This window comes from Solanum tuberosum, unplaced genomic scaffold (genome assembly GCF_000226075.1).
Source record: "Solanum tuberosum cultivar DM 1-3 516 R44 unplaced genomic scaffold, SolTub_3.0 scf00076, whole genome shotgun sequence".
NCBI classification, from domain to species: domain Eukaryota; kingdom Viridiplantae; phylum Streptophyta; class Magnoliopsida; order Solanales; family Solanaceae; genus Solanum; species Solanum tuberosum.
This window is the reverse complement of record NW_006239000.1, coordinates 293,408-312,165: the sequence shown is the minus strand read 5'-3', so window position 1 is coordinate 312,165 and position 18,758 is coordinate 293,408. Positions and strand designations below refer to the sequence as shown.

At 35.6% G+C, this 18,758-nt stretch overlaps 2 protein-coding genes across 2 annotated transcripts in view; one reads left to right on the top strand and one right to left on the bottom strand.

The window, feature by feature from the left end:
* The window catches only part of LOC102583187 (WD repeat-containing protein 75), an 11,298-nt gene extending 1,363 nt beyond the window's left edge, over nt 1-9,935 (bottom strand). Inside the window, exons 1-15 of the mRNA XM_006345984.2 lie at nt 9,740-9,935; nt 9,465-9,650; nt 8,494-8,673; nt 7,327-7,735; nt 6,991-7,109; nt 6,843-6,920; nt 6,189-6,329; nt 5,612-5,656; nt 4,544-4,710; nt 4,319-4,397; nt 3,261-3,343; nt 2,840-2,969; nt 2,317-2,449; nt 1,216-1,382; nt 622-814 (exon numbers count right to left, since the gene is read on the bottom strand). Coding sequence (XP_006346046.1) covers nt 622-814; nt 1,216-1,382; nt 2,317-2,449; nt 2,840-2,969; nt 3,261-3,343; nt 4,319-4,397; nt 4,544-4,710; nt 5,612-5,656; nt 6,189-6,329; nt 6,843-6,920; nt 6,991-7,109; nt 7,327-7,735; nt 8,494-8,673; nt 9,465-9,650; nt 9,740-9,859 — 2,230 coding nt within the window. The 5' untranslated portion in view covers nt 9,860-9,935. The remainder of the gene's footprint in view (nt 1-621; nt 815-1,215; nt 1,383-2,316; nt 2,450-2,839; nt 2,970-3,260; nt 3,344-4,318; nt 4,398-4,543; nt 4,711-5,611; nt 5,657-6,188; nt 6,330-6,842; nt 6,921-6,990; nt 7,110-7,326; nt 7,736-8,493; nt 8,674-9,464; nt 9,651-9,739) is intronic.
* Nucleotides 9,936-17,975: 8,040 nt separating this feature from the next.
* Nucleotides 17,976-18,758, top strand: part of LOC102582851 (peptidyl-prolyl cis-trans isomerase CYP59) — a 12,007-nt gene continuing 11,224 nt past the window's right edge. Inside the window, exon 1 of the mRNA XM_006345983.2 lies at nt 17,976-18,164. Coding sequence (XP_006346045.1) covers nt 18,067-18,164 — 98 coding nt within the window. The 5' untranslated portion in view covers nt 17,976-18,066. The remainder of the gene's footprint in view (nt 18,165-18,758) is intronic.

Genomic DNA, 18,758 nt, shown 5'->3' with positions numbered 1-18,758 from the left:
CACCCCACCTCCCTGTTAAAGCTATAAATAATGCATCATCTGATTTCTCCAACGAGTATATGTTCGAGAGATAAAGGTTGTTTCCTCTTAAATATCGTTAATCCACAGATTTTGGTAAAGATTTTCAAGAATATGTGCTTGATCTGACAATCATGCCATGAAGAACCAAGGACCTTGTAGGCAGAGGAGAACAAATACATCAAACCCATTTCCTTTCTCTCGTAAGGTTATCACAGAACATGTCGTATTTTATTTGTTAAGATGATGATAGGATATGAGTTTAAATGATGAAATGAGGATTAATATATAGCTGATCCAACTTAGTTATGAGTTGTAGTTGTTGACTTCTTCTTATCACAACACATCGTTCAGCAACCATACATCTTTGTGCCTCTGGGCTCGTTATTTTAAGGCTTGTAGCACCCATTATAAAGTTTTTAAAAACAAGGTTTATTTCAAGTACTTTGGTATATTGATCCAATTCAAAGTATTCTGAAGCAACCTATCACATAAAACAAACCAAAAAAGGCCCATGTACATCCCCAGATTAATAGACACCAGAAACTGAAATACATAAAAGCTTTGTGTCGGATGAACTTAGGCAGAGAAGACGGGACACACCTGTTTCCTCAAGATCAGCAAGATTTCCTCGGCTTATCTTATGTATATGGGTGTGGCTGTCGAGTGGATCAAAAAGCATATATTCATGATCAACGCTGAGGTAAGCTAATAGCAACTGCACTGATCTGCCATCAGTAACACCATCCTCTGACTTAGGACTTCCGCGAATGAAAGCAAGTGAAGCACCTTTTGCCTGTAAAGAAAAAGGATGAGATGCAAAAAAGGTAAAGATGTCCAGTTCTCGTCCCATCTATAAATAGAGTTTCCACCTTAGAAGATGTGATACCTCTCCCAATATATGAATTAAATTAGAAAGGCACAAGAAACTGTCAGAAGGGTTAAGGTAACAGGAAATTAGAAGGGCGTCAGAAAACATCTGTACCCAGGGTGCAGGAAAACCAAGGGAATGAAGACAGACAAAACCTAGGTCAGGGTGAATGTAATTATTTTCTCAACAGCCTCCATAAGATCAAGATCTTACCACCTCTAAACGAGTGCAAGGTGATTCGATTCCCCATTATAACTGACATCAAGTTCCCAACTAAAAACTTCGGAAAGAAACAAGAACTCAAAATTTGAGACAGGAGTCAATACCTTTCTTACAAACCAGGTCCCTACGGGAACATGATCTGCGGCCCTGAATAATAAGATCACTCCATCGCCATCCAGAGTTGTGGCTTCATTAGACATCACAGGTCCAACTGGCTTTGGGAGAAGGGCCAGGATGGCAAACAAGGAGTCATCCATCGCACAAGTTACAGCTGCAGTGATTAATAAAGATACTAGTTAGGATGAAACATTAACAAAGATTTTACAGTAATGTATGACACATCTTCCTACAAGTTCACCATTAATCTGCTAGACTTATTCAGACCTTTTAGTTAGATTATACATATACGTGCAAATTTAGGAAAACTTATTTTAGAATCTGAATCTCCTCAAGTCATTTCCTGCTTTCCTATTCCAAAGCAGCAATTCTTTTTTAATAGGAAACCCAATGCAGCAAAATTGGACTGTTAGCACAAGCAAGATAGCTTAAGATTTCCCCAAAAGACCTGTCCTGAGTTTGGCTTGAAAAGAGAATTAGCTTACTAGTTGTACTCCAAGCCATGCAACTCTGATAACAAGGGCAGTGAGATTCATGGTATAAAAAGACTATCACAATGCATAATCTATCATTGGCCTGACTACAGAACTAATAAATCAATACATCCACCAGCCCTTTGCTTCAGTTAACTTTTTAGCAAGATTGCATACTTCCATTTGCAAACAACACCTAATAATTCAAATTCAAGAGCCAAGCTCGTACTTTCGGAAGCAAAAATTATGAGAACTTCAAAAATGGAGAAATATGGTTGGCAATTCACTTCCGATGCCAGTGTTTTGAAGAAAATCACAAAAAACAAAAGCATCCATGGGGCTTTAAGCAAAAGTGAAGCACACGCTTCATGACATTAAAAACACCGAACATAGAGAATTTAGCACTATAATGATCAAGTTGCACTTAAATAACAAATTTCAGTATCTGACATACAATTGCGTCGATATTAATCCATTTTTTCTCAGTAACTAGAAGCAGAACGTTAGAAATAAATGATAAGGATTAGAGAATTATCATAAGCTGCCAAAAGCAAGTGGTTTACAGTTGTTTAAAGTTTATTGGGGCGAAGTATGATAAACAAGCGATATACAAACCTTCTATCTTAAGTTTGTAAGACCATGATACAGACAGCTTTGACATGCTCCACACTGATACTTGAGCCTTAGAACCTTGCGATGTGGTTACAACATACTCTGACTTCCCAATAAATGCTAAGGAAGAGATTGGCTGCACAAAGAAAACAGTTCAAATGAGAAAAATATTGTATAGAGACAGAAAGAATGATAAAGGTGTATAAAGTGCCACAAGGAAAGCATCAAAACTGCAAATTAAGATTTTCAAGATTTGTTTTCGGTTGTTTCATGGGCTCATATTTCCGTTTTTTGTTTAACAAAAAGGATAACCCTCAGAGCTAACTTCTTTGTCGTCCAATGAAGTTACCAGACAGTAACTCAGAAGTGAGTCATAAAGAACACTTTAGTAAAAAGGTTTCAAATACTAGGTAAAAAACTTTCTTTCCCCAAGGCAAGCAATTTAAATTTGAACTCGGAAGTGTGAAATTGTTATTTTTTGATAGGTCAATAGTGTAAAATTACTACTGGCATGCCAAGAACTTACCTCAAGACTCTCCCCAACTGTAGCTACAAGAATATTCCTCTCCGGATCCCACAATGTAATAACTTTTTCTGCAGCTACAGCCAGAACAGAACCATCTCCAGAAAAGGCAGCAGCTGTCATTGGCTTTTTCCTATTAAAGGAGAAAGTTATGTCAAACAAGAAAATAGAGGTCCTATCAATTTATTATGTTGTAGTCATCAACAATGGCAGAGTTCGAACGAGCCGCCATATATCATAGAACACCAAATGCAAATGACAACTAATTGCTAGTGTTTGTGTGCAAATAAACAAAATGAACAGCAAAGGAAGTGGCATTTTCATCTAGAATCTCTTCTCTCAAACAGTTAGGATTTTTTTACATGGTTGGGCAATTTTTTTATCTGACCATGTAGTCGTCCTTTAAAATTTAAGCCAAACATACTTATAGGAACCAACAGAATGGCATGTCCATCCAGCATTTTGCATCTGGTCTTTTTGTTGCATTTCCTGACTGCCGATCCAAACCTACCAAAAAGCACAGTGATGTTAGTGAACACAACAACAACATACCCGGTGTAATCACACGAGGTGTGTTTGGGGAGGGTAGGATGTAAGCACACCCTACTGCCTTTAGGGGTAGAGAGGTTATTTCAAAAGAAATGTTTTCAAGAAGGATTGCAAAAATAATAGCAAGATATAAAGCAAATGAAGCAACGGGTAGTAATGCACATAGAAGAATAACAGATTACGCGACTACTAAATAGCCCCTAACTCTCCCACACGAAGTGCGACAACACTAGACTACTTACTAGCCTTCTACCCTAATCATCAACCTCCAAAACTTCCTATCTAGGGTCATGCCACTCAGTAACCGGAAGTTGTGGATTGTTTTGTCTAAATTTTAATCACCTCCCAATTCGTTTTGGGCCTATCTCTGTCCCTCATAATTCATATTACAACCAACCTCTCACACCTCCCTAGTGACGCATCTGCGCACCTCCTCTTCACATGTCCGAACCATCTCAATCTTGCTTCCCTAATCTTGTTCGCCACGGAAACCAACCCTATGTTGCCCTGTTTTTATTTTTATTTTTTATGAAGTAATAAATTTCATTAGTAAAGGGCAAAAGCTTGCCAGTATACAAGAAGTGCACCAAAAGTAGCAACCATTGCCCTGTATAACTTCGTTCCTAATCATACCTCTCCTAGTATGCCAACACATTCATCTTGAACATCCCCATCTCTGCTACCTTCGTCTTCTGAAGGTGGGTGTTCTTGACTGGTCAGCATTCTACCCCATACAACAATGTTGGTCTAACCACCCCTCTGTCCCATACTAATGTTGGTCTAACCACCACTCTGTAAAACCTACCGTTAAGCCTGGTTGACACATTCTTGTCGCACAGTACCCCCAAAAGCGAGCCTCCATTTCACCCACCCTACTCTTAATACAATGTGTGAACACATAACTTCACAATTAATCTAAATTTATCCACTTACCTTGAAATCAGCACCCCGTGAGGTGGTAACAGCCATGTGACGCAAAGGATGGAAAGCAATGGATGAAATACCAGAATCTCTGCAAACCCACCCATGCTTGAAAGTCAATTTATGAAAGAAAGCTAGAGTGTTATTTACAAGATAGAATAACTGCCCAATTTATTAGAGCACAAGCTAAAAGATATATGAGACCAAAGGAGCTCCGAGAATTAGATAAGAAAGAACCTGTGGGGCTCATAGACCACTGTGGATAAGCTGAAGTCTTTGTTTGAAGAGCTGCATGACCAGAACTTCAAACTTACAAGACCTCCTATTCCTTCTTCAGCAAACCTGGTTTCTACCGTAATCATGATGGAACCCTCTGGAGAGAGGGCGACCAAATCCACTACCACCTGCAACAGACCAAAAAAGAGCTCTTCAACCCTCAACATTTAACAGCTTGTTCATATTATTACAATAATATCCACAAAAGTACTGTTATCCGTAGAAGGGCTTCTAACCATCTGGGCAATTTTTTCCAGTAGTCTATGGTGTAATGTATAGCATGAAGACTATGGAACTCAAGATGGGAGTGTAATAGGTTTATTGATGTGAAGCATAGGATGAAGTTCAAAAGAAAAATTAATGCCAATATCAGCTAAAGTTTTTTCATTCTTCTCTGTTCATTGGAAAATTTGTTGGGGAGAAGCATTTGATACAACCAATATACAAAGAAAAGATCCACATTCTGGTGAAAGCTATTGAACTTCTAGACTTCCTCCATCTCCAAAGTTCATAGAAGGTACTTTTCTTCCCCCAAATTTGAGCTCAAAATCTGGGAACTGAGGTGAGGAATGATCTCTTAGTGAGAACAGAAAGATGCCACTATTGCTTAAAAGAGAGCATTTTTCAAACATCTCATAGGACCATATATGTGCCGCATTCTTGTTTGCACACTCATGAGTTCCATCTAAATTCATTAATGTCATATTATGTTCCATTTCATAATTCTATTGATGGCATGAAACTTGGTGAAGAAGCAAATGGTACAAGGTAGTAGAAGAGCTGATCAACTTCTCAGGTTAGTTAATTCTAGGATATAGGATATGTGTACAAAATTACGGAGTGGACTAGTCAAATACACAGACAAGCTTCCATTGAAGAGCGCGCGCGCACACACACACACACACATCCATAAAAACAATTATATATGCTGATTAAAGTACTGGAATATAAATATTTATATATATATATATATAGCCGTTCAGGACTTAGCAAATAGAATAAGAAGATCAACAGGAAAAAATTCTATACCGTGACTTCATCAGCTGGTTGGTGGCTTCTTTCACAAACTTGAACCTACAAATGGACAGATTGGGGCCAAATCAACTACCAACTCTAGTAAAAAGAATACATACTTTCAACACTAATACAAGAGGAAAAACTGTTTGCAAGCTTACAAAAGTACAATGTTCAAAAGTTTGCGCTTCTCTAATCCCCCTCCTCCACTAATCATTGGATATATCTAGAGCTTGACTGTAAAATAAGAATGCATTGATACTAATCATAAAGGTGGGAACATCAGATATCCAAGGAAACCTACAGAACCCCTCACTGTGAATCAAAGCAAAAGGTAAATACCCCAATGGCGCAAGCAGACGATCTAACCAACACACAAAATGATAGAAACAACATGAAGGTGTGAAACCGAAAAAGGGTAAAACAAAATTAAGTTGTAAGTTTTTTTTTTTGAAACTGGTAACTTAAAATTAAGTTGTATTTCCTTTTTTCAATTTATCATTATTTTTGTGAGGATGAGGTTAACTGGGAAAATTTAGAGCTAAACAGAAAAGAAAATATCAACTGATGCTACTTATTCCTATCCACTTACCTCAGAAACCTCACGGTCATCAAACAAGCTATAGAACTGGATACAGTAATTTTCTGAACGTATGGCAACTAGCCCCGTGGCAGAGTCGAAAACAATTCCTTTAGATGAGCCATCAGATATATCCAAGACCGTGCTACGAAGCTGAAAATTAAAGCTGTAAGGTCTCCCAAAGCAAAAAAATTCAATATATCATGTCAAAACATCAGGTAAGATGGAAATAAGTGTTTTGAATGGATTGACCATACACTCCAGACAAAGACATTATAGCACATGCACGTAGAGGATCATCCAACCCACTGCAAGCATTGAGCTGGAGGAATCTTTATTATAGATCATACTATTAGTGTCCACATAAACAAGATAGAACGAAACCAAAAGGGAAATGCAAGCCGATAGTAACATGTGCGGCTGCCATAAGAATAGATTTGTTCTAGTGCTTGGAAGCAATATTCCAGATGCTTCTTCGTAAAAAAAAAAAAACATTCCAGATGCTCTTATACATATATCAAACAATTAATGAACTTGGAATTTTTTCCTTATCAGTATTATGAACACAAAACAACATCCTAGCAAAATGATGACAGGCATGAAGTCTTCTCTTAATCTTTTATAATGATGTTTTGCCTCCGAGAAAGAAGAAGAAGAAGAACAAACCTTGATTCCTTGAATGGACCTCGATACCTCCATCGAAGGCATTTTAAGAAGGTAAATTCGGTTATCTGCACAAGATATCTGGACAAATTTACTTAGTAAGAACAAATCCAGTGACAACTACTTTTACTTTATGGACAAATGTGCTTACAGAGGACAGAGAAGGATCGGATGAGATGGTAAAATACAAAAGGGGGGATCCTATTCGCGGGAGGAATTTCTGCTTCCCAGTGTCTAACTGCCAAACCACGAGAACTCCTTCCTTCCCACCTGGACCAAGTTAAATAGTGGCCAATTCAAGTAAACGCTGAACTATAATACATTTTTTACTCTAAATTCCAAATAAACAAAAGAGTGATGCTCCTAAAAAATTTCTACTAGCTATGACTTTGTATAAAATAAGTTGTACACAAGAACATCCACACGAGTACAAGGTTCCAAACTCATCTTTATACAACCAACCATGCTGATCATACTAATTTTGTACCTGAGTAAAGATAGGCACCGTCGGAAGAAAAAAAGAGAACTTTCACTTCTGCAGAGTGCCAATGCCTTGTGGTACAAATATCAGCATCATCTTTTTCCCAAACTCCAGGATTCTCCTCCATGTCCTTCATTAGTCCTCCACTTCTCTGTTTATTTCCAGATGACAAATTATGCTCCCCAACACCCCTCCAAATTAAGATCCTTCCCGTTACATCTCCAGCTGAAACTATTCTATCTGTTGGATGAAAAGCTAGAGTGCTCAGGGTTTTCGTATGATGTAATCTGATGTTCTGAAGCACTGAATGATCAGAATCTTTAGTTGGTATTTCCCAAATGCGAAGCTTGCGCTTGTCACAGACGCCCATGTATCTTCCAGAGCAGCTTGATGTTATAGATAGTGCGTTTTTACTCTGGAGAGAAAGTTATAAGCCTTGGTTATTTTTTATCGCATACAAAAATGCTATTGTGTGCATTTACTTTGTAAAATAAGGTAGGTAAATATTTGACAGTGGCAATTGCAATGATGTGAAAGATCATCAACACCTTACTGACAGTGACTAACGGTGTGAACGATCTAGAAGCAAAAGATAGCTCAGACAACTTTTAATCAAGCTAGAGAGAGTTCAACCTGAAACCATATATTTTGCCCCGGAAAACACTTGCAAAATTGTTAACATTAGTTGGTGTGATACATTTTTTATGTAAGATAGATAAAATTTTATTCACAGTTGGATCTGAGAGAGAAATGGAGAAGGGGTATCTTCATACTGATTTAACAAAAAAGTTTTTAAATAAAGCCTACACCTTTTGTAATAGATTTTCTATTTGGCACAATCTAAATTTGAAAGTTCTAAAGTAATGAAACACTGGTCACAATTTAAACAATTCAACAACGATCTACTGTTTTAGACCTAACCGGTTCTTTACATGGAGCCATCTTTTGATATGCTTTATTTGAGCCGAGGGTCTATCGGAAACAACCTCTCTACCTTCACAAGGTAAGGGTAAGGTTGCGTACACATCACCCTCCCCAAACGCCACTTGTGTAATATTACACTAGGTAAGAAGTTGTTGTTGTACAGGGAGCTATCTTACTGCAAAAATAACAATCAACACACACTTTTTCTTCCCTGTAAAAAGAGAAGGCATGGCAGACAATTTTGCATACCTCAGCCAGAGTCACTCCACCAACCAAAGTAGATTTAGTTAAGTTACACTTCCTTATCTGCCACCATAAAGCACAACTTCCTCCCAGCTGTTCTTTCAACACTATGACAGACACATATGCAAAAAGATCAGAAGGCTTTTCGCTACTCTCTCTGAGTTGTGATGATAAACCTGGAATTACCTGATAAAGATGAAAGAGGCATGATAAGATAGTTATGCTGCAAAGTCCAATGTCAAACACATAGTCTGAGAAAGAGATGTTGCTACACGTGAGTAGTACTTAGTGAACAACATAAAACAACAGCAGCGGCGAAGCAGGAAAATGGCTTCGTCTTGACAGGTTGTTACTTTGTTAGTGTATAGTGCAATTCGTGAGTTCTTCTGGGAATCTAGTCCTACATTCCTGGTATCTAGGCAACTATCATTTCCTCAAGTACGAAAGGAACCCAAGCTAACTACTCCTAATTTTGTACCATCCAAATACTTGTGTGCATGCCCAAAAAAAAGTTCTAGAAATTCCTATGCCTTGGTATGGTATTTATTTAGCAAATTAGAGCATCACTAACACCTGAATCACCTGATACTAGGTCCTATTCTTCACTATCAGTCTGTTTTCTCCTTGTAATTTCAGTTAATATATTATTATTTTTCAGTAAAATCAATATTTTCTTGAGAAGTCCAAAACATGAAATTCTCAACTTTAGAATTGATATAGTATTGATTCCAGATTCAAATACTAAACGGAGGCAAAAAAAGGTGCCTTTTTTACCCATCTGTCTAGGCCTTGGTAGGAGGTACCCATGGAACAGTGGGGGTGCTTGAGGTAGCTATATATAATGTATAACTACATCTAGAATTAATGTCACGGAAGGTGCAAAGCACTTCCTAATCCACTGTTTCATAGTACTTTGTTCGTGTCGAAAATTTGATTGGCTAAACGTTGAGGCACTCTTAAAGTGAAAAGTTGTTTACCATTGAGTGAATGGGCAACTTAACATCAATACTTTTCATCAGCTCCGGCACCGAAAAGTCCCAATATTTAATAGTACCATCCTCAGATGATGTCCAGCAGTAGCACAATAGTTTGCCTGCCGGAGTAGTAGATGGTTCTACCACCACCGATGTTACCAATCCCTTATGACCTTCCAATTCAGCAATCTGTAAAAATTACAAAAATTAACAACTTACAATAACTTATACAGTGAATTTGTTTTAGCTGTTGAGTTTGTCGGCAACGTAAACTGAACCTGTAAGCCAGTGGAGGTGCTAAAAATAGAAACGGTGTTTCCTGTGCATACGAGAAGCTTCTTCGCATCATTTGAAAACGCCGGCTGTGAAGAAATCAAACTTCTTCCGCCAGTAATCATCTTGATAGCTCCTCTGGGTAAAGAAGAACAGTGGCTCTGTTTTATGAGTGCTAGGTTTGCTTCTTCTTTCCCTAAACCCTAAACCTCTTAAAAAATGAGAGGAAATAATGTTAAAAATCTTTTTGTATGAATTACGTTCAGAGACTTCTAGTTTCATTACTTGTGCATGCGACCCCTGTAAGTTCTGAAAAGTGAAAAGGCTGACAATGGTTTGGGAAATTTGTGAAAAGGCATTTTTGTAAAAAAAATAATTTATGATTTTTAGTTTATAAGTGTTTTTTAAAAATTATTTAAAAGTTATATTGGCTTTAAAATATTTAACATAAATTAATTCAAATAGGCTTTAATATAATTGAACTTCAAACTAATTAAAGTTGCTTAGATATTTTTATCAATTACTTATTCCCTCCATTTCAAAATAAGTTTTCGGTAAAGTTGTTGCATTCATGTATACTATCAAGTATCAAAAAAGAAGACTTCCACATGCTCATTTCCTTGTTATACTAGAAGACAAATATAAGTTATTAACTCCAGAGGCATATAACAAATTTGTTTGTGCTGAATTGTCAGATTCTAATTTAAATCCCGAATTACATACACTTGTTATATTTTTAATAAAAATCATATTTATTAAAAAATAATAAATAAGATATATGATTTAATAAACTATCATTTCTAGAAAATGGAACAAGATAAAATATTAAGGATATATAGTTGGAAAAGAAGAAGAAGCCCAAAGTAGTTCTTTATCTTTGGGCTAAGACACAAAGTCATATTTGTTCTTTCATAAGAAACACTAGTCTTTCATGTTATAATATTGGTGTGTTATTTATCTGCCCTCAAACTTTTGTCCTTTTTAAAAAAAATTGAGAGATTCGTCACGTCATATTTCACATGCAACATTACTAAATTTTCTTTCTTTACAACATTATTTGTCAACAATTAGTTGATATACTTGAAAAGGGAAAATTTGAATCTTATTCTGATTGTAATAATGTTTGGATTGAATAATAGTATCTTCTTTTTACCTTCTCTTAAGTGAAGTTATCGTTTCTATTCAACATAAAGAAAGTTGACTGAAAATTTCATTTACTAAATTGTAAATAGAACTAGCGTTAAATGTATATGAAAGTTTAGAAAAAGATCAAAACAAAACGTGCATTAATATTAAGTCTTAGCCAAAAGATAAGTGACTATTTTACATTTTTTTCTCATTGGAAACACATTAATTTTTATGTTGAACTCATGAGTGATACTTATTTCAAGAACAATATTTTTTACTAAGTTGATATTTATTTTGAAACAGATGGAGTGCGACAACCAAAATCCTTTTACTTATACAATTTTTTCATACTTTTCTCAACAATTACAAATACAGATAAGTTTTTTTTTAAAAAAAAATTATATTGAATTTTGTTTGAGAAGATTAGACGAAAAAAGACCTAAAATATTTTGAAGTATTGTTTTTGGTACAATAATACCTATCATTAACCTTTCAGGTCAGAAATGTCATCAACGTCTGCCTTTTGTGTCAAAATCACTCTTATTTTTATCAACCCACTTCAATAATACAATTACAAATTTCATTTATTACATGCCACAATATTATTAGCTAATTTTAAAATAAACTAATTAATTAAATTCTCAACCCACAATCCAAATTCACCTAATACCCGCCCCATCTAACCCCCCCTCCATTTAAAAGCGAAAAAGATGAACCTTCAACTGATATAGTTTTTTATAATAACACATAAAATGGAAAGAAAAAAGCTTTTATTGCATAGTTTTTATTTCGATATACTGATTAAGTAGTAAACTTTTCGCTTAAAAAATAATTTTTTCCTTTCTCAAAATTCAAAAGCTAAAAATCTGGGTTATCAACCCCTCCCCCCCCCCAAAAAAAAAAAACAATCAAAAGCTGAATAATTTAAACTGTCAATTGGGTTTCTCTCAGAGCATTCGCTAATGGCAAATGCCCGTCCAATGTTTAGTCGTTCAATTCTCAAACGAATCAACTAGGAAAAGCTTTGTGCTTGTAAAAATCTGGGTTATCAACCCCCCCCCCCCCCAAAAAAAAAAAAAACAATCAAAAGCTGAATAATTTAAACTGTCAATTGGGTTTCTCTCAGAGCATTCGCTAATGGCAAATGCCCGTCCAATGTTTAGTCGTTCAATTCTCAAACGAATCAACTAGGAAAAGCTTTGTGCTTGTATTGATCCACTTCGATGATTTTGAGTTTCTTCATCCACACAATTTTGATGAAGAAGTTGGTGAAATCTTTGTCAATTTTTTTTTGAACATTATAGCTGAATGTGTTGTTGTTGTTGTTGTATTTTTCTGCATAGAGAATCGGTTGCTTTGAGGTCAAATTTAAGAATGAATTTAACTTCGGAGAAGATGTATATATCCTTGTTGTATTGTTGCTTCACAGGCTAAAATTATAAGTAGACGACGAGTTTAACGAGGCTTTTAGGTGGGTGGGTATAGGTTATTAGGCGGATTCATGTTGTGGGTTGAAAATTTAGTTTATTAGTTTATTTTAAAATCAACAAATAGTATTGTGCCACGTAATAAATAAATTTTGTAATTTTATTTTTGGAAATAACCTTTTAAAATAAGGATAGTTTAGAGACAAAAGATTTACATCGAGGACATTATTGGTCTGAAAGGTTAACAAAGGGTATTATTATACCAAAAATTATAGTTCAAGGATATTTTATGTCATTTCCAAAAAATAAATTGAAGAAGGAATAATTTAGCCACATTTTGAAAGAATTTTTGGATAAATCATGCCACATATATGAGTTCTAATAACTTTTCATAAAAGTGTTTTATAAAACATTATCCTTAACCACAACTTATAAATTACTTATCAAACATGATTTAGAAATTACATAATTAAAATTTAATAATTATTTTTATCGGATAGAATTCATAAAATTCTAAAAAAAAGCCTTCCTTTCCCTTCTCTAATACTCTTTGTTTACAAATATTTTTTTCTCAATATCACTTATAAATTAATGTCGAATAAAAAAGAAATCTCTTTATCTATATCTATCTATCTATCTATCTATCTATCTATCTATCTATACTACCTAAAAGTTATGAACTTCCCTAAACTTGAATGTTAAATTACTATAATACCCCAAACTTAAAACACTAATTTTAGTATATATGTTATATATTTAATATTATATTTATTTATGTTATATTATATTAAAAGCATACACATTTTCACATTGATGGACAGTGACTTTTCCAAAGGGTTGTGACTTTTTTATAGAGTTGTGACTTTATCGATGAGTTATGACATTTCCGAAAAGTTGTGATTTTTCTGAAGGGTTGTGAGTGCCGACCACCAGGTCGTGAGGCTTTCCCAGGGGATGTTTTCTATTTACATTCCCGTCTCTTAGAAAGAGCGGCTAAACGATCGGACCAGACAGGCGCAGGTAGCTTGACCGCCTTACCCGTCATTGAAACACAAGCTGGAGACGTATCGGCCTATATTCCCACCAATGTGATCCCCATTACTGATGGACAAATCTGTTTGGAAACAGAGCTCTTTTATCGCGGAATTAGACCTGCTATTAACGTCGGCTTATCTGTCAGTCGCGTCGGGTCTGCCGCTCAGTTGAAAACTATGAAACAAGTCTGCGGTAGTTCAAAACTTGAATTGGCACAATATCGCGAAGTGGCCGCCCTTGCTCAATTTGGCTCAGACCTTGATGCTGCGACTCAGGCATTACTCAATAGAGGTGCAAGGCTGACAGAAGTACCGAAACAACCACAATATGCACCACTGCCAATTGAAAAACAAATTCTAGTCATTTATGCAGCTGTCAATGGATTCTGTGATCGAATGCCACTAGACAGAATTTCTCAATATGAGAGAGCCATTCCAAATAGTGTCAAACCAGAATTACTACAATCCTTTTTAGAAAAAGGTGGCTTAACTAACGAAAGAAAGATGGAACCAGATACATTCTTAAAAGAAAGTGCTTTAGCTTTTATTTCAATTTAATACAATACAAGGAAAGGAAAAAGGTCTCTTAGGGGTACCACAAATAAAAGAAAAAAATAGCTAAAAAGAGTCTGCTTCCTTTATGATCTCTTTCTTAGAAAAGAAATTGCGTAAATTCTGCCTTTTTTGATCCCATGCTTTCCGTTGGTCAACAACCAACTAAATCTATACTTCTTCACTACTCGTACAGGGAAGGTGGAAGAAATTCAGTCTCTCTTTTTTTTGGGGGGAGCAGAGAAAGAAAAAATAATAAGATTATTTTTGGATATGGAAAACAGTGCATTTCTACTCACCCCGAGCGATCTTCACTTTATGCAAAGTTCCACTTCTTCCTTCGCTTCTTCTACTAGTTCAACTACGTCGGACGCGCAAAGCGCTCCACCGGAGTTAACTCAGTTATTTCGCGACATCTGCAAAAATAGCGCAGAGTTGCTTCGACTCAGCGGTAGGGACGTACCCGAGAGGTGGAACATAGCGGATCTAGTTGAGGCTGTTATAGGAGACGACGCTCTTCTAATTCCGGGGCACCTCCAAGATACCTATTACGATGTTCTTTCAAAAGGGTGTTCTAGCTGGCTTTTCAAAGACCTATCTGAATTTATAGAATTAACGCAGAATCTCGTCTAACAACCACAATATGCACCACTTAGAATTTTCTTTTAAGCAAAACAAAAGGTGATCTACTATTAAGCTAAGCAAAAGGTGATCTACTATGTAGTCTTCTTGACATGACATATCAAGTCAAGAGGGCGAGGCTCCCAGCAATGGGGGGAAAGGGGAGTGGGTAGGCGGGCTCCTTTCACTTGACTGGTTAGTTAGGACTTTTTTCTACGATGTTCGAGATCTTTGTCTCGCAGAGGGCGAAATGAGATCTTCTTGGAACAAGGTCAGAGACGTTGGACGGACCAGTTTCTTCTGATTCCAATGATAGATGGATGGTCAGGTCGGTAACATATGGATGGAGGACTTCTACAGGGTCTTCTCGTGCGCTCGACTAGAAAGGTGGTTTTGTAGGCGAACGAAATACGTTTTTGTAGGCGAGCGGAGTGAGGCAATGAAATTGTTTAGGCGAAAGAAAGGTTGAGCGAAAAGCTTTCGTTGTATCGGATCTCGGGACATTAATAACCGGTGAGGGGGACACGCATAAGCCGTATGCAGCGGGTCTCATGCTTGTTCTCCCTAAGGAGCCTGTCAAGTACAATAGGGTGGAAACCTATTTCAGCGATGACTACATAACAATAAAGTGCTTTGATGATAGAAGTAGTAAGATGATGGACGACTTTCTGTCCAGAATTGAGCATATATCTAAGGGGTTTAGGTCAGTTCTAACAATTTACTTCCATAACTTAGGCAAATTCGATGGGATTTTCTTGCTAAAGCACCTGGTGTTTAATTGGAAGGGTGATGTAAGACCTCTAGTGCAAAACCACCGCATCTACGAGATCAGTGTCAAATCAGGGAAGAGGGTTCTATTCCGTTTCCGCGACTCGTTGAATATGTTAGTACACTTAATTCACTTTCAAGGAATCTCCACATAAGTCATGGGTGATCATTGGTCCGATGCTTCGGGCGAAACCAATTCCCAGGGTGTGACGGGCGGTGTGTACAGGGCCCGGGTACATATTCACCGCGGCATGCTGATCCGCGATCGATTATACTTTTGGTTAATTGGGTAGGTGTTTGCCCCTTATGGTAAACACCTTATTGCCCCTTTACACAGTCTGAATATGCGCTAGTAGCAAATGGTTCAGCAGGATCGGCTTGGGCCTGAGTTTTGGCTTTAGGAGTCAGTTGCGCCCCTTGAGTTTGGGGCGTGACAGTTGTAACTTATCTGAAAAGAAACGATAAGAACTTTTTAATACTATCCTTTCATGTCTTTAAATAGAGGGGGTTTCTCACACTTTTAAACTACAAATTTTGTATGTTTTTCATTCTTCTTCTTAAAACAAGAAAAAATATGAAAGTTGTTCAATTATGCAATTACAATATTTTTTGTGGGTAAATTAGATAGATCAACAAAACTTGATTCAACAATGAGAATGAAATAACTCAACTTCAAATGAGAAGAGTATCTTGATAATTAATAGGGAAAATTGTATATAATAGCAAACTATTAATTCAAATTAAATGCTATAAATATAGTTTGATTTAATTGTACCTCATAGCAAAATGTTGTTATTTCTACCTCTTTCCTGGTGAATCTCGCTCGCCACTCTCGTTCTCTCTCTCGCCTCTCTCGTTCTCCCTCTCGCCTCTCTCGTTTTTTATACAAACGCAAGTGTATAAAGTGTGTTTGTGTTTGTATAAAGCGAGAGAAAATTGTATATATACATATATTTTCTCTCCCCTCTCCCTGATCTCGCTCGCCACTCTCCCAGATCTCGCTCGCCACCCACTCTCCCAGATCTCACTCGCTCACTCGTCTCTCTCACTTTATACAATTGATCTTTTTGTATATGTATACCAAAGCAGATTATACAACTGCTTTCTTTTGTATATGTATAGCGAAATATACATATTTATGTTTGCTATGGAGCGCAATTATGCAAACTTTGTTATAGCATACAAATATGAATTTTGTGTTTGCTATATGTGAAAGTTGCTCTAATTATTATGTACTCATTTTCATAGCCATAAATTATACTTTTGCAGCAACTTCTACTTGACAAGAAGGTAAATGATTTTCCGTTGCACAAACTACAACTTGGTGTTCAGAATCTAAAAAGTCCCAAACTGTTGGAGAAAAAGTATTTGATCAAAAACTTGTTTGAAGAGCCCAAACTACATTTAATATGTACTCTTTCGTTTCCAATTTATTTAGTGTACTTTTACTTTTATTCAGTTTAATATAGAATGTTCTTTTATCTTGGGGCGGGGCGCATCTTTAAGACCACAAAATGAAAAGACATTTTATATATACAACATATGATCCTTAAATTAAAAGTCTTCTTTATTTATTAAACTTTCATATCAAATTAAAATTAGACCAATCTATATTTATCTTTTTTTATCTATCTATACTACCTAACTTAAAACACCAAATGTAGTATATTTTCTATTTTTTATATTGTATTATATTTATTTATGTGTATTATACTATATTATATTAAAGACAAACATCTTTTCACATTGAAGGGTTGTGACATTTTCGAAGAGTTATAATTTTTCCGATGAGTTGTCACCTTTTTGAATGGTTGTGACTTTTCTATAGGGTTGAGACTTTCTGAAGAGTCGTGACTGACATTTCCGAAGAGTTATGACTTTTTCGATGAGTCGTGACCTTTCTCAAGGGTTGTTAGTTTTCTAAAGAATTGTGACATTTTTTTGATAAGGCACAATAAGTAGTTTTTCATACACTACCCTTTGTTGGCTATAAATATAGGGGTTTCCGCAAATTTTTAAAATACATTTTTTTTTAAAAATATTCATTATTCTTCTTCTTCTTAAAACACCCTATTTAGTATATCTTCAATATTTTTATGATAACAATATGCACATACTAATACTACACATTTTTAAACTACGTTTTTTTTATGTTTTCTATTCTTCTTTTCTTAAAACCTCAAGATTGATTTATAGACATTGACAATCTCAAAGATCAGTGAAATTAGAAAACTCCCTAACATGAATGTTAAATTAATCTAATATTCCAACTAAAAACATAAAATTTAGTATATCTTCTATATTTTATAATAATATTTATTTATATTATATAGAATTAAAAGTAAGAACACCAACAATACAATAATAACAAAGTAATGCATTATAGAGAAGGGAGGAGAGAGTAAATTTAAGAGGTGTAACTAAGAGATTTTAAGAGTGACTAATTTTTTTTTAATAACATTCACGTTATTTTTAAAAATAGTGTGGTACGTGATTTGATATTCACGTGCAACGCACGCACGTTAAAACTAGTATAAATATAAATATAAACAAAGGAACAACTTAAGAAATATTTGATCATGATGTTTTATGGTGAAAAAAAAATCATACTTTTTTCTTTCTAAAAATAAAAAATAATTTCAATTTGTATTCACAATTATAATTAAAAAAATATAATTTCAATTTTCAATAACTCACTTTAAATTCTCGATTTGGAGGTCTCTTTACCTCAATATTCCCCGAACCTGCTGAACCCAAAACCCCTCTTCCCCCACTCTTCAATCTCCTTTCTTCCTGAGAAAAATGTCAGTGATGATAGTGACGAGTTTGGGAGAATTGGTTATTGACTTGTTTACGGATCGCTGCCCATTGACATGCAAGAATTTCTTGAAGCTGTGCAAGTAAGTGTTTACGCTGAACATGCTTTTGTAGATATTATTGTTTCTGTTTATACTCGTCTAGTTGCGGATTTAAGCTACGATATTGGAAAAAACTTGCTGAATTTGTTCAATTCGTTGCTTATCTGGTGTTATATTTGTGTCAATTAGAAACCTATTTGTATACTAATTCTAACATGCTAACTATGAATCTACTGCGACGAAGATAGGTATATGTATGCATTTATCCGTTGAAACTAACAAATTCAACCATATAGGAGTTGCATTTAGCTGTCAGCCCTTTTTTGAATTAATACAATCATAAAAAAAATATTCCTGGGTCATTGAGAAGCAAAACAAATAAACTCATTGAGCACTAGGTGATTCTTCCCATTTATCCTAGCCTTGGTGGACAGAGTAACCTGGTACCTGTTGCTCCTGTGGAATTAGTCGAGGTCGCCCGGACACCACGGTCATAAAAAAAAAAAAAACAACAAAGAAACTCATTGCATCCAACATCAATTTTTTTTTTCTTAATTTTGATTTCTTAGTTCAGTTTCCCTTGTTTTAGTTTTAGTTTTATTAGCTCATAGCTTTTCTTTTTTTTTTTTTTTTTTT